This window comes from Phacochoerus africanus, chromosome X (assembly GCF_016906955.1).
Source record: "Phacochoerus africanus isolate WHEZ1 chromosome X, ROS_Pafr_v1, whole genome shotgun sequence".
NCBI lineage: Eukaryota > Metazoa > Chordata > Mammalia > Artiodactyla > Suidae > Phacochoerus > Phacochoerus africanus.
In genome coordinates, this window is record NC_062560.1 from 86,632,775 (window position 1) to 86,648,179 (window position 15,405).

The window sequence follows — 15,405 nt, forward strand, 5'->3', positions numbered from 1 at the left end:
CTATGCAAGATCACGGGCTGGGGCATAAAAATGGGGGTTTGGGGACCTTACCCAATGCCATGAATCCCTAAGCCAACGAAGTAGATGATAAAAATATGGTGTGTATACCAGAAGACCTCGAAATAACTCCTCCGGATAAACTCCATAGCTGAAGTCACCATGAGAACCAGAGCTATTGTGATGATCACTCCAGTGAGACCAGCAATGCTGGTGAATGTCACATACTCCACTGTCTATGAAAGTTGAAATTTCAGCCTGACACAATGTCCACCAAGGACACCATGCCCTATCTGCTCATGACCAGATCCCAGAGGCTTTGCCCTTGAATCAGCTCACCATGTCTGGGGACTGGATGGGATTTAGCCAAGAATCCCCTTCTTTCTCTTGGTGAGACAAGTTGGAGAGAATGGAAGCAAGGCATCCATCTGTGGCCTGCCGGCTTCTGCTGTATCGTTCAAAGTTAAACAGGTGTGCAATGATGTGAATTGCTGAATGGAAAGATGGAAAGGAATGTGAGAAGTGTCTCAGGAACATCATGGCAGGCCTGCCCCCACTAGAGGAGGAAAATTCTATTTATAGTGCCTAGCAGAATGGTGCGTACATAGAAGGTGCCCATAATGATTGCAGAGAGAATGAAGATCTTTTTTTTTTTTTTTCTTTTTAGGGCCACACCCACAGCATATGGAGGTTCCCAGGCTAGGGGTCGAATCGGAGCTACAGCTGCTGGCCTATGCTACAGTCACAGGAACACAGGATTAGAGCTGCATCTGCAAACTATACCACAGCTCATGGCAACACTGGATCCTTAACCCACTGAGCAAGACCAGGGATTGAACCCGCAACCTCATAGTTACTGGTCAGATTCGTTTCTGCTGCACCACAATGGGAACTCCTGAAGATCTTTTTTATAGGCACTCTGTCCCCAGAGGAATACAAAGTAAATTCCCAGAAAGCGGGTCTAGAACAGTGCCTAGCAAATAGTGCCAGGTTGTCCAATAAATATGTTTTGAATGTATTTATGCATAGATGAATGAAACTAAATCCTGAATGTCTTAGAGCCTGCAGTTTCATCGTTTGTCTTGATTACCTGTGTGGAGGCAGATCATATATGCCACCAGCTTGTGGAAGGTAATGTTGTGATCCAGTTGCTTTCTCAGGGTGCGCCTACAAAACTGCAAATGTAAAATGATCAAGATCAGGTGTCTCCAGGCAGCTTTAAGAAATTCACTCACCCGGGGGCAACATGTCTTAACATGGAGCATGCCAATACCCATCCACGCATGCTCACTCCCTCAGTTACCAAAGGAGACATCTGGCTTCCATTCCTAGGGACGTGGTGTTGAGCTGTCCTAATGAGGAGTCCAGAACCTCTTGTCTTTAATGTGAAAGTTGACCTACACATGGTTGGGACTCACTGAGCAGCTGCCTCTCAGGAAAGACAGCAGATTTCGACACACAGGAAGCAGGATCAGCATGCTGTTAAAATTCAGGCAGCGAGCTGAGGCTCGGGCCCAGGCCAACGCCGACTAAAAGAGTAGAGAGGAGAGACCATCAGCTGCTTCATCTCTTCAACTAGCAGGTGAGCACGGGCCCCGTCCACTTGTCTGAGACCTGGAGAGTCAGTCTAAGCTCTCTGTTTACAAATGACAGAACATTTGCTGAACTTAATATGGTGAATTAAGAAGTTCTCATGACAGTGGTTTGGAGATGTTTGACTACACATTTATCAATATGAAAGAGAACAGGGTTTAATGATTTCACGTTCACAAATAAATTCTGTGAAGATAATACTTTGCAAAGAGTATTTTTGCTTAATACACTCAATTATGATTTTATTTTGTCACTTGTAAACCAATCTTGAAGATCATATATGTTTTATTTGCATTCTAAAGAAAGCTTAGATATTTTGAGGTCTAATTATAGATAGTGACTGTTTTTTTCTCTTTTCTATATTTTCTAATGTTGCGATCATAAGCTTGCAATCATCATATAATAAAACAGTAAAAATTCAATGACTTATATTCAAGATGTCTTTAAGAATTGAATAAAACAGGAGTTCCCATCGTGGTGCCAGTGGTTAATGAATCTGACTAGGAACCATGAGGTTGCGGGTTCGATCCCTGCCCTCTCTCAGTGGGTTGGGGATCCGGCGTTGCCGTCAACTGTGGTGTAGGTCACAGACGCGGCTCGGCTCGGATCCCGTGTTGCTGTGGCTCTGGCGTATGCCGACAACTACAGCTCCGATTAGACCCCTAGCCTGGGAACCTCCATATGCAGTGGGAGCTGCCCAAGAAATGGCAAAAAGACAAAAAAAAAAAAAGAATTGAATAAAACAAGCAAAATTAATGAATCCCTCAGAGCAAAAATTTTCAACTTGGGTAGAGATTTGAGAAGGGAGAACTTCTAAGAACAGTTTTTTCAGGTAGATTTCTTTGGGTGGCCAGGCAGCATACCTCAAGCGCAATCTGATTCAACAGTAGAAGCTGCTGGAAAGGGAGGCAAGGAAACAGTGTCTCAAAGAAGTATTTAGCCCAGAAAGAGACTTGATTAGGTATAGGCTGGACAGAATATGTTCAACTCCATGATAGCTAATTCCAACTTCTCATCGTACAACTGGTCTCTGAGCCAGCTTCGTGTACTTGGGACTGCAGACAATGGAGTGTGACAGTTTCACAGCATCAGGGGACATGGTGGCAGCAGCCAGGCAATTTTGGTTGCACTTCAGCTAATTGGCCAGCTTTATATGCATGCCTGTCAATGACTTGCAAAAAGGAAGAATACGATTTAAGAGTCATAATCGTTTCGACACAAAAACTATTTTCCTATACAAGCTAAACCCGGGACAATGTGACCTAAGTTTAATAAGCCAGGTCAAGAGCTGCTTCGCCTCCGTAATGACTTATAATGTCAGGCAGTGTAGTGAACACCAGCTGCCCTACTGTTTTCCATTTCTGACTCTTCCACATGACCTGTGTTTTCTCCCTCTGCTGAGTCACACTCCGACGGTTTTTGGTAGAGACAGCCTGTTCTATTTCTGAGTAAATTTTCTCTGCTCATCTCAAAGAATCTGAATTTCCACATTGGTTCCCACAGCTTGCTTATTTGAGTCACAGAGTTTCCTTAAAGCTAAAAATGGCAAATGGATTGAAAATATAGGACTACAATTTCACAGCTCCATATTCTGTGGACACTATCTGCATGGGATAAAACCTTTTTTAGAGCAAACCTTCTTTCCCCATTGCAGCACTTTGAAATATCCCAGTTTATGTTTGCTTTTCAACACCAACACTGATGTTTTAATTCAATGGCAGCTGTCAGTAAGGCCTCATTGACTATGGATTTAAACTTCTTCTTCTGCTACTTCCTTGCTCAGCATCATAGTGAATCAAGTAACTCTATATTTTCCTACAGGAAGTACAATTTTAAGAAAATACCCTACAAAATGATTACATAAGTTATGGCACACCAATGCCATAGACTGCTAAGTTTTTGGGGGAAGGGAGATTCTTGATTTCCAGCATTTGCCAGTTTTCATGATGTAAATACTCCCACCATGGCAGATTTCAAGATACCAACTTGATGTCATTGAACACCAGTGAATGCAGGTATGGGGAGTGATGCAGATAACTGGTTATTGCAAGCTGGTATGAGCTGGTTCTAGCACATCACTGGTTATATGTAGAGAGTTACATGTAGAGATATTTGAGATATGCTAAGTGTAGGAAGAAATTTCCAGGGAACATCTATGATGTGATCCTTTTTTTGATCAAAATAAAAAACTGTAGGTTCTACTTAATGTGGTTTTTATTGCCCATGCCCATGGCATGCAGAAATTCCTAGGCCAGCGATCGAACCCACACCACAGCTGTAACTAGAGTCACAACAGTGACAATGCCAGATCCTTAACCCATTGAGCCGCCAGGGAACTCCACTACTGAGTGCCTTTATCAAAATTCATAGACGGGTACACCAAAAAAAAGAACAAATTGTACTGTATACAGGGAATAAAAAAGTGAATAAAAATAGTACTTACCTGAAAAACAAAAACAAAACCTATATGTCTGATGTATTTGCGAGCATATGTCAGTGTGTGTATATACACATACATGCTAAACTGTTAACAATCGTTATCTCCAAAAACCATTTTACTCTTAATATTTCTATATCTTTTATCTCAGTGAAAGCAGCATTAGTTATACTTAATTTTTTAAAGAGAAGATTTTTAAAAAACGAAATGTCCACAGGATATCAGCATGATTCATTTTTCTGCTGCTGATTTTTTGGTCATAAAGCAATTCATCTCTTAATAACTAGTCACATTTATTTGCATCCTTCTCTTAATAAAAAGCTATTTTTAAAACAAATGAGCACTTCCTTTGGAGTTTAGTTTCCAAAGAAGGATCAAGAAGCAACATTTAAAATGGAAAACAGCAGGGTTAAGTCATGAACAGAACATTCAAATTAGTTGTGATCTCAACATGGATCCTTTGATTATGGAGAGAAAAGAAGGATTTGTTTAAAAGGACACACTGTCTTTAAACATTGGGTGAGTACATTGGGTGAGGCTTTGTGGAAAGTTGACGCAAAAAGACACCGTCAAGATGAACGTTATTTCTGCAAATCCCTTACCTATTAGTGAGTGACTAACTAGAGCTAGCAGTCAAATTTGTTTTTCTAATTAGGCAGCAGCCAGATTGATGAGCAGCTGAAAGGACCACTCTCCCCTCCAGGTTTCTTCCTGTTTACCTCCACACCAAAATGCTGAACACACCCTACCTCTTCTGTCCTTCATCTGCTATTTCTCTGTTACTCGGACCTCACCTCACCTCACCTTTCCACCGGTTTTGAATTCTGCAACACCGTCCATTCCACAGACCTCTCAAGTCTCCCTCCTGTGTGATAGGTATTTTCCGTGATATCGGTCCATAGTGATGATTTTCATGTTGTTTGTTTCATTTCTTTCTTTCTTTTTCTTTTTCTTTTTTTTTTTCTTTTGTCTTTTTAGGGCCGCACCTGCGGCGTGTGGAGGTTCCCAGACTAGGGGTCGAATCAGAGCTGTAGCTGCCGGCCTACGCCACAACCACAGCAACGCTGGATCCAAGCCATGTCTGTGACCCACACCACAGCTCACAGCAACGCCAGATCCTTAACCCACTGAGCGAGGCCAGGGATCGGACCCGCAACCTCATGGTTCCTAGTCAGATTTGTTTCCACTGCACCATGACAGGAACTCCTCACGTTGTTTGTTTTCAACCAAACTCTTCTTATTTATTTATTTATTGTCTTTTTCTAGGGCTGCACCCTCGGCATATAGAGGTTCCCAGGCTAGGGGTCTAATCGGAGCTATAGCCGCTGGCCTATGCCACAGCTATAGCAATGTGGGATCCGAGCCGTGTCTGTGACCAATACCACAGCTCACGGTAACGCCAGATCCTTAACCGACTGAGCAAGGCCAAGGATCAAACCCAAAACTTCAGGGTTCCTAGTCGGATTCGTTTCCACTGTGCCATGACGGGGACTCCTTTTTTTATTTTAAAAAATTTTTGTCTTTTTAGGGCCACACCTACAGTATATGAAAGTTCCCAGGCTAGGGGTTGAATCAGAGCTGCAGCTTCCAGCCTACACCACAGCCACAGCCACACCAGATCCTTAACCCACTGAGCGGGACTGGGGATCAAACCCGTATCCTCATGGGTACTAGTGGGGTTCGCTACTGCTGAGCCACACTGGCAACTCCTCAACCAAATTCTTTCTTAAACTCATAAGCAGGAGTCCATAAGACAGATAAAGGCTGCTTTGGGTGAAGTGAGGATGAGGCAGGAGCACTGCCCAGTTAGAATTCCCCTCACACCCTGTAGGGGCACCTGAGTTTCTATGGAAACCAGTTTGAAAATTGCATAATATTTCTTTCCTGTTGTGTTTTCATTATTGGATCTGGGGAGTGTGCCCTGGATAGAGCTGTCAGATTTAGTGAACAAAAATATAGGATGTGCAGCTAAATTTGAACTTCAGATAAAATATATATATATTTTATGGCCACACCTGTGTCATATGGAAGTTCCTGCACTAGGAGTCAAATTCAAGCTGCATCTGTGACCTACATCACAGTTTGCAGCAATGTGGTATCCTTAACCCACTGTGCAAGGCCAGGGATTGAACCCGCAACCTCATGGACACTGTGTCAGGTTCTTAACCCACTAAGCCACAACAGGAACTCCTGAACTTCAGATTATTAAAAATGAGTAATTTTTTAAACACATAGTTGGCTCAGAGTTCCTGTTGTGGCTCAGCTGTAACCGACCCAACCAATATCCATGAGGATGTGGGTTCGATTCCTGGCCTCACTCAGTGGGCTAAGGATCCAGCATTGCTGTGAGCTGTAGTGTAGATTGGCGCAGACACAGTCGGATCTGGCGTTGCTGCGGCTGTGGTGTAAGTTTGGCAGCTTTGACGCTGATTCGACCCCTAGCCTGGGAACTTCCATATGCCACAGGTGAGGCTGTAAAAAGACAAAAAAGATAAATAAATAAAATAAAAAATATACTACTGACTCATGCAATATTCGGAATCACTTAAACCCGCTCCCAATATTTGTTATTTTTCTGGAATTCAAATTTACCTGGGCATCCTGTATTTTTTCCCGGCAACCCTAACTCTAGAGGAAATGAGAACACTAGGTCTCAAAGGAACTTGGGTTGGAGATAAGAAAAAACAGATTCCCCACATCACAACTGTGATACTCACTCCCAGGATTTGTCTTGTGTAGTAGTACTTGTCCGCCTTCTCAAAAAACAGGAAAGCATGCACAAACAGGAAAACATTCAGCCCCAACCAAGCAGCCTAGAAGAAAAATTAAGCAAGGGATAAAGTGAAATTTGGATATGGAATAGTAGAAAATAGTGTCACCATTTTGGCTATTCATGTTTATCTGTTTTCATTTTTAAACAAGTACAATCCCACTAGCATTTAACTTACTCTCAGAGACTTAGGACTTCAAGACATGAGTTATTTGCTAATGACCAGGCCCAGCAAGTAAAGGCCCATAGGCCAAATCTAGCTCATCACCTTTTCTGTACCACCTTCAAACAAAGAATGGTTTTTATATTTTGTTGTTTTTATTTTGTTCCTGGGCCACAGATCAAACCTCCACCACAGCAGTGAACAAAGCTGTTGCAGTGAGAACACTGGATCCTTAAACTCACTGAACTACAAGGGAACTCCTTATCTTCACATTTGTTTTCCCAGACTTTGGACTTCCTAACCAAACACTTTATTTTTTAAAAAATTTTTACTAAGGAGTTCCTGTCGTGGCTCAGTGTTTAACGAATCTGACTAGGATCCATGAGGATGCAGGTTCGATCTCTGGCCTTGCTCAGTGGGTTAAGGATCCAGCACTGCCATGAGCTGTGATGTAGGTTGCAGACTTGGCTCAGATCTGGTGTTGCTGTGGCTGTGGTGTAGGCCAGCAGCTATAGTTCTGATTTGATCCTTAGTCTGGGAACCTCCATATGCCGCGGGTGCGGCCCTAAAAAGCAAAAATAAAATAAAATAAAATTTTAATTAAAGTCTAGTTGATTTATAATGTTCCTTCAAGTACTTCTATAGAGCAAGGTGACCCAGCCAACCCTACACTCCCCCTTTTTTTTTTCATTTTCCATCAGGTTCTTACCCAAGAGACTAGATACAGTTCCCTGTGCCGTACCAGCAGGACCTATCACCCATCTGTTCTAAATGAAACAGTCTACATCTCCCAACCCCAACCTCCAGTAAGCCCCCTCTCTCTTCCCTCCTCCCTGGCAAACACAAGTCTACCCTCCATGTCTGTGATCTGTTCCTGTTTTGTAGATAGGTCATTTGTGCCATATTTTAGACTCCATGTAAGAAAAAATTAAGAGAATAATTTCATGACATGTGAAAATTACATGGCATTTGAATTTCCGTAACTATGAAGTGGTACTTGGAAATTAGCCTTGCCTACTTATTTCTCTATTGTTTCTAACTGCTTTTGTGATTCAATGAAAGTATTGAGCAGTTGGGGCAGAGCACACACGGCCTACAAAGCCTAAAATATATACTACCTAACCCTTTACAGAAAACATTTGCCAACTTCTGGACTAGAGCATTCAAACTATTGAGCCTAAAAGATGGCAATAATGAATAAATGGATTTCTGAAGAAACAAAGAATAAGTTTAACATTTGTAAAAAATACTCATCTGAAAAGACTAAACCATTCCAGATGGGCCTGCCTCTTTAATTATATGCTGACATACATTTTCCTGATTTTACATGGTGAGTCTTTTTTTTTTTTTTCAAATTAACCTATCATTGCTTTGGACTCATTTGAGCTCTTAAGAGTTCTTTTGTCTGTCCCAAGATCTGTCTCTGCATTGTCGAAGGGAGAAATTTGGAACCTACTACCCATTGCCTTGGAGAATAAACAACTGGACTCTAGCCCAAGCTGGGAGGTGCTAGTCTGTAACTGATCAGCACTCTAGGGCACTGGGATGCCTCTAATATACATCAGTGGCCCCAGGATAGTCCAAAACCATCTCATCCCCACAGGTAGAGGGCCTTTCGCCTAGTACATAGTCTATTCAGATTCCCTAGATGTGGACCACTCACACACCTCTAGCATCATAATGAAACTGACAGCACTAATGGCCTGAACCTAGCTAGAACATGAACTGGGACTTGAACGCACGTGCCAAGACTCGAACCCAGCCTAAAGCCAGATTAGGATTTAAACCCACAGTTTTTGTTTGTTTGTTTGTTTTTGTCTTTTTGCCATTTCCTGGGCCGCTCCCACGGCATATGGAGGTTCCCAGGCTAGGGGTCGAATCAGAGCTGTAGCCGCCGGCCTACACCAGAGCCACAGAATCTCGGGATCCGAGCTGCATCTGCAACCTACACCACAGCTCACGGCAACACCGGATCCCCAACCCACTGAGCAAGGCCAGTGATCGAACCCACAACCTCATGATTCCTAGTCGGATTCGTCAACCACTGAGCCACGACGGGAACTCCAAAACTCACAGTTTTAAATTGGAATCACTAACCCTATGTCTGGACTTACTGAAGTTCAGGTTCTTCATGCCTCTGCAAAGAAGGAATTCAGTGAGAGACAGAGTGATAGGAAAGAAATACATTTATTGGGAGTTCCCTTCATGGCTCAGCAGTTAACGAATCTGACTAGCATCCATGAGAACACGGGTTCGATCCCTGGCCTCACTCAGTGGGTTAAGGATCCAGCATTGCCATGAGCTGTGGCATAGGTTGCAGATGCAGCTTGGATCCTACATTTTTGTGGCTGTGGTGTAGACCGGCAGCTACAGCTCCAATTTGACCCCTAGCCTGGGAACCTCCATGTGCCACAGGTGTGACCCTAAAAAGTAAAAAAACAAAAAACAAAAAGCATTTATTAAGATAGGACGCTTGTGAGAGATGATTGCGGGCAGGCAAGGAAGCTCTGCCCTGAGGATCCAGTGTGCTACAGTTTTATCTTCCAAAGGGGATTGGGGGGTTGGAAAAGACCACCTCTTCCTTTCTGGGAGTAGTATGTCTCCTTGGTATCTGGTAAGGTATGTATTCAAATCAGCAGAAGGGTGGTCCTCAAACTGCTGCCCTTGGTCTGAATCTGAATGCAGGCCTCTTCCCACCTCCCCCCCCCCCCACCCAACGACCTGAGGCAATTCTCGCACTTCCACTAGTCAAGTAAGCCTGCCTTGTTCTGATGGCTTTTTTGAGCAATTTATTAACTTACAGTGATCTCCCAACATCCCCTAGATTTCCCTCTTTATCTGTGGTCCTCTAATGGGACTTCTAAAACTACCTGTGCCTACTCCATCCCTATCAATAACATAGTGATTTAAAGTGTGATATTGGAGTCTAACTCCTTGGACTCAAATTCTAGTTCTACCAATTTCTAGCTCTATAGTCTTAGGCAGATCTGTGATTTAACTTTTCTGAACCTCAATTCCTTCACCTATGAAAGGAGGATAACTACCTCACAATGCTGTGAAGCTTACATGAAATAATGCATGTGAAGTGATTAATACAATGCCCGAGGCATAGGAAGGTCTCAATACATGCCAGCTGTGTCATTACCAGGCTGGCTTTACCAATCAATTTCTTCCTGCATCCTTTGTTCACATACCCTTTCCAGGGTTGTGTGTCGTCCAGAAATCCTTTGACCCTAATGGAAAAAGAGATGTGAGAGCCGCGGATACCACAAGAGTTCAGAAGACAAAGCAGAGAAGTTTATTTAGAGAGAGCAGAAATATTTCAGGATCTCAGAGGGCCAGGGAGGCAAAGAACTCTGGGTCAGCCCACCTTCAATTGTAGGCAAGGTGAATGTTAAAATACTGTGATATCTGAGAGTCAGAACTCCATTCCCACTTTGACCATAATTTCCTCTACTATGAATGGAAAAGAAAGTGGCATAGAAGAAGTGGCAGGAAGGAGGAGTAAAAATACTTTTTGAGTGATTTCTTTTTCATTTAAAAAATAGTGCAAAGGAGTATATGTCAGAGATAACAAGAAGTCTGAGCCTGTGGGCAGGATTGGTGGAAGGTGGAAATTCAAAGCTAGGTAGTTAAATCTAAGTTACCACCCAGGATGGTAAAAGGGATTTTTAAAGAAATTTTTTAATGCAGAGGCCGGCATGTGGAGGTTCCTGGGCCAGAGACTGAACCCAACTCACAGCAGTGACAATGCCAAATCTTTAACCACTAGGCTACCAGGAAACTCTAAAATGCAGAGGGTTTTAGAGCTAGAAACACACTTATATTTACATGTAATGTAGTTTTCATTAATGTCCCCTCACACACACACATACACAGGTGACCTGAAGAGAGGACAAATAATTGGATCAAAGTCACTCAACTAATAGCAGAACTGTGAGTTCCCTTGTGGCACAGTGGGTTAAGGATCTGGCGTTGTCCCTGCAGCAGCTCAGATCGATGCTGTGGTGAGGGTTTGATCCCTTGCCCAGCAACTTCTGCATGCCACAGTCCTGACCAACAAATTCTTTTTTAAAAAAATAGCAGAAGTTCCCATCGTGGCTCATTGGGTAATGAATCCAACTAGGAACCATGAGATTCCGGGTTCAATCCCTGGCCTCACTCAGTGGGTTAAGGATCTGGCGTTGTCATGAGCTGTGGTGTAGGTCGCAGACATGACTCGGATCTGGTGTGGCTGTGGCTGTGGCATAGGCCAGCAGATGTAGCTCCGATTGGACCCCTAGCCTGGGAACCTCCATATACCATGGGTGCGGCCCTAAAAAGCCAAAAAAAAAAAAAGCAGAACTAAAACTATACTTTAATTAGAGAGTGTGTTAGGAGATGGGAAGGTGCATATGTGGTGTGGTTAAGGAGTTATGGTTTAAACACTGGGGAGCTGGATTTGAGGGATGGCTCTGCAATCAATTCACTGTGTGACATCTGGTTCTTATTTTCCCTTGTAAAATCAAGGAGTTGGTTTATATCTGTACTACGCAAAGCCATAACCACTAACCACATGCGGCTACTAAGCACATGAAGTGTGGCTAGTTTGAATTGAGATGTGCTATAAGTATAAAATACACATTGGATTGCAAACAGTAAAAATAAAATAATATAAATTATCTCATTAATATTTTCAGTATTAATTACATGTTGAAAGGATAACATTTTTGATATATTGGGTTAAGTAAAATATATTATTGGGCATTAATTTGACCTACTTGTTTTTACATTTTCCAATGTAGGTATTAGACAATTTTAAAATTACATATATGACTTCACTTTATATTTCTAGCGGACAGAGCTGGGTCATAACATCTAAGATCACTTCTACCTCAGACATTCGATAATTTTATGATTTATCTTGATGTGAGCAGTTTAGGAAGGATGGAGAGAAATGAATGCTCCATGACAATAGCTAGAAGTGAAATGGAAGAGAAAAAGAGAAGACAAACAATGAAAACAGATTGAAATTTCAAATTTTTGTGGTTTATTTTATTTGTCTCTTTACCAATCAATTTCTGGAGTTGGAAGTTTTTTTTCCTTTTCTAAAATGCTGAAATATATCATACACAGAAAAAGGTTGGGGTTGGTAGATGCAAACTCTTACGTTTAGAATGGATAAGCAATGATGTTCTACTGTACTGCACAGGAAACTATATCCAATCTCTTGGGGTAGAACATGATGGAAGATAGTATGAGAAAAAAAATGCATATATATGTGTGACTGGGTCACATTGCTGAACAGCAGAAATTGGCACAACATTGTAAATCAACTATACCCTAATAAAAATAAAATAAATTATATATGTGTGTGTGTGTGTGTGTGAGAGTGTGTAATCCTAGAGTTGGACCTTTCAACTGATAACTGGCCTTGATGAGCTCAATAATGGCATGGAATCTTTCCCTTTCAAGTAACTTTACAAATATTAACAAACATAACCTCTCCTTAGTCTGTTAAGAGTAACCAAAAGAAACATCACTTACCAGAAATAAAACTGAGAACCAATGGGTAACCACCCAATTTCCCATTGTCAAGAGGTGTTTTGGAGCCTCTGTAGGCAGCAGGGAAGATTCAGCAACCTGGATTCTGGAGTTCTTCAGGGTTGGCACCTCTGTCCAGCTCAGGGTCTGTGAATCTTTAAGCTGTGAAAGATGCACACCTACCCACAAAACTTCCAGGAATGAATAGCTGTATTTCCTGCCTTCCTCCTCTGGACAGAGTTATGTTATCAGCTTCAGGAGACCAGCCCTACCCTAAGAGAACCACAGGGGTTTTCCCTGGTGGTTTTATCCCTTCAGGAAATAGCCATCTTCTAGGGTGAGAATATTCTCTCCATCAACCTATCAACATGACAATGTGAGGCATTGCCTTCCTTGATAAGCTAAGATTTCTCACAAGAAACATTTTAGGCGGGAGGCTATAAAAAGATGACCTCAGAAGAAGCGGGCAGGAAACAAGTGTGTTAAGGAAGCTGCTTTATGGCAGGCTTTCAGAAGAGCTGCTGCATCCTGCCCTCTGCAATTGGGATCTCAGCATGGCTAGCTCAGAAACTTCAGTTTACCAATTCTCCTGGAAGATGATCTGGCTCTGAGGAGAGCTTGATTTGTTGGAAGGACAAATGAAAAAAATGGCCAAACAGAATAAGATAAAATTTAGCAGGTATAAATGTATACCTTGGATCAAGAAAAACAGCCTCGGAGTTCCCATTGTGGCACAGCAGAAATGAATCCGACTAGTAACCATGAGGTTGGAGGTTCAATCCCTGGCCTTGCTCAGTGGGTTAAGGATCTGGCATTGCCGTGAGCTGTGCTTGCTGTGGCTGTGGTGTGGGCTGGCAACTGCACCTCCAATTTGACCCCTAGCCTGGGAAACTCCATATGCCACAGGTGTGGCCCTAAAAAGCAAAAAAAAAAAAAAAAAAAAAAAAAAGAAAAACAGAGCCTTGCTCAGTGGGTTAAGGATCCAGCATTGCCGTGAGCTGTGGTGTAGATTGCAGATGAGGCTCAGATACCACGTTGCTGTGGCTGTGGTGTAGGCTGGCAGCTGTAGCTCCTATCAGATCCCTAGCTGGGGAACCTCCATATGCCTCAAGTGCGGCCCTAAAATACCCAAAAGAAGGGAGATGGTTGTCTTTTTTTCTCTTCCACCTTTTGCCCGTACCTGCGACATGTGGAATTTCCTGGGCCAGGGATGGAACCCAAGCCAGAACAGTGACCCAAGTTGCTGCAGTGACAATGCCGTATCCTTAACCAGCTGCACAACAAGGGAGCTCTAAAGCTGAGCATCTTTTAATTCAACTATTGGCCATCTGAGTTTTCTTCTTTGAGAAGTACCGGTTCTAGTTTTTGGCATTTCTTCCTCTTTCTTTTCCTTCCTCCCCTCCCTCCCTCCCTTCCTTCTTCTTCTTTTTTTTTTTCTTCCTTCTGAGCATCATTCTTCAAATCTTTATTGTGTGATTACAGAGGATGTGAAGATTGGTTTCAGGAATTTAGATTTGGTGAGAAAGACATCGCATTCCCCAAGCTCTTCAGTGTTTCTGTAGGTTTCACAGTGCTTGGTCTTGTCTGGCCACCTTACCCCAAAAGACTAAGTATGGGAAATCAAAAAGTTCTACCTGGTTTCAGTCCCTTTTGGAAAGGTGAGAACATGAGATTGTTTCCTCCTTTTTTATTTCTCTTTTTCTTGATGTTTCATCTTTTGTCCCATCCCATTGTGGTCCCTTCTTTATATCTCTAGTTGTAGTAGATATTTTCTTCAGTCTTCTGGTTTTTCTCATCAATAGCTTTTCTTTAAATAATTGTGGAGCTCTGCAACAGGATTGGCTGCATCTCTGCAGCTCTGGGACACAGGTTTGATTCCCAGTCTGGCACAGTGAGTTAAGGATCCAGTCGTAGGTCACAACCGCAACTTGGATCTGATCCCTGGCCCAGGAACTCAATATGCTGCAGGGTGGCCAAAAAAGAGAAAAAGAGGGGAAGAATAATTGTAATTTTGGTGTGCCCCGGGAGGAGGCAAGCTCAGAGTCTTCCTATTCCATTGTCTTAGCCACTCTGCCCTCTGGCTTCTATTTCTATTGGCTTATTTTTCTATGGCTTTATAGATTCTTAGAATTCTCTTTATAATCTGATATTAATCCTTGATTGGTTATGTTTTATGACTTGTCTTTTCACTCTCCTTATGGTGTTTTCTGATAAATAGAAGTTCTTAGTTGTAATGTACTCTGATTTACCATCTTTTCCTTTATGGGTCATACATTCTGTGTTTCCTCTTAGAAATCGTCCACTCCCCAGAAATCATTAAGATGGTTACTTATATTTTCTTTTTGTGTGTGTGTGTGTTGTTGTTATATTTTCTTCTAAAAGTTTTATATTTTTGCCTTTCATATTTATGTTTTGAATCCATCTGGGGTTGATTTTTTCTGTTTATGTATGATATGAGGGAAGGGTCTAAGTAATGATTTTTCCATGTGGAAAACTAATTGTGCCAGCACCATTTTTGAAAGGCATAGTTCCTTCACTAACATAAAAAAAAGTCAGTTCCATTTTACATCAAATGTCTGTATACAAATGTGTTTGCTCTTGAACTCTCTATTCAGTTTTATAATAAGTCTTAACATTTGATAGGGCAAATTTCCCATCTTGTTCTTCAAGTGTGCTTTGGCTCTTCTTGGCCTTTCACACTTCCATGTAAATTTTAGATTCAGCTTCCTCTTTCTTGCATCTCCTTTGTTATACCTATTGCTAAGTACTTTATTTTTTATAAGACTGGAAGTTATATCTTTTTATTTTAATTTTACTTGTGCGTATTATAAAAATGCAGTTAGTTTTTACATATCGGTTTGGGGTTTTGTGAGTTTTTTTAGCGTTTCAGGGCTGCACCCATGGCATGTGGATGTTCCCAGG

General features: G+C 42.1%; 1 protein-coding gene across 1 annotated transcript in view; it reads right to left on the reverse strand.

Annotated features, from left to right (window-relative positions):
• The window catches only part of NOX1 (NADPH oxidase 1), a 35,285-nt gene extending 22,055 nt beyond the window's left edge, over positions 1–13,230 (reverse strand). The window contains exons 1-6 of the mRNA XM_047764689.1: positions 12,487–13,230; positions 6,745–6,840; positions 1,416–1,526; positions 1,088–1,172; positions 337–488; positions 52–233 (exon numbers count right to left, since the gene is read on the reverse strand). Of these exons, the coding sequence (XP_047620645.1) occupies positions 52–233; positions 337–488; positions 1,088–1,172; positions 1,416–1,526; positions 6,745–6,840; positions 12,487–12,531 (671 nt within the window). The 5' untranslated portion in view covers positions 12,532–13,230. The remainder of the gene's footprint in view (positions 1–51; positions 234–336; positions 489–1,087; positions 1,173–1,415; positions 1,527–6,744; positions 6,841–12,486) is intronic.
• Between the last annotated feature and the right edge of the window lie 2,175 nt (positions 13,231–15,405).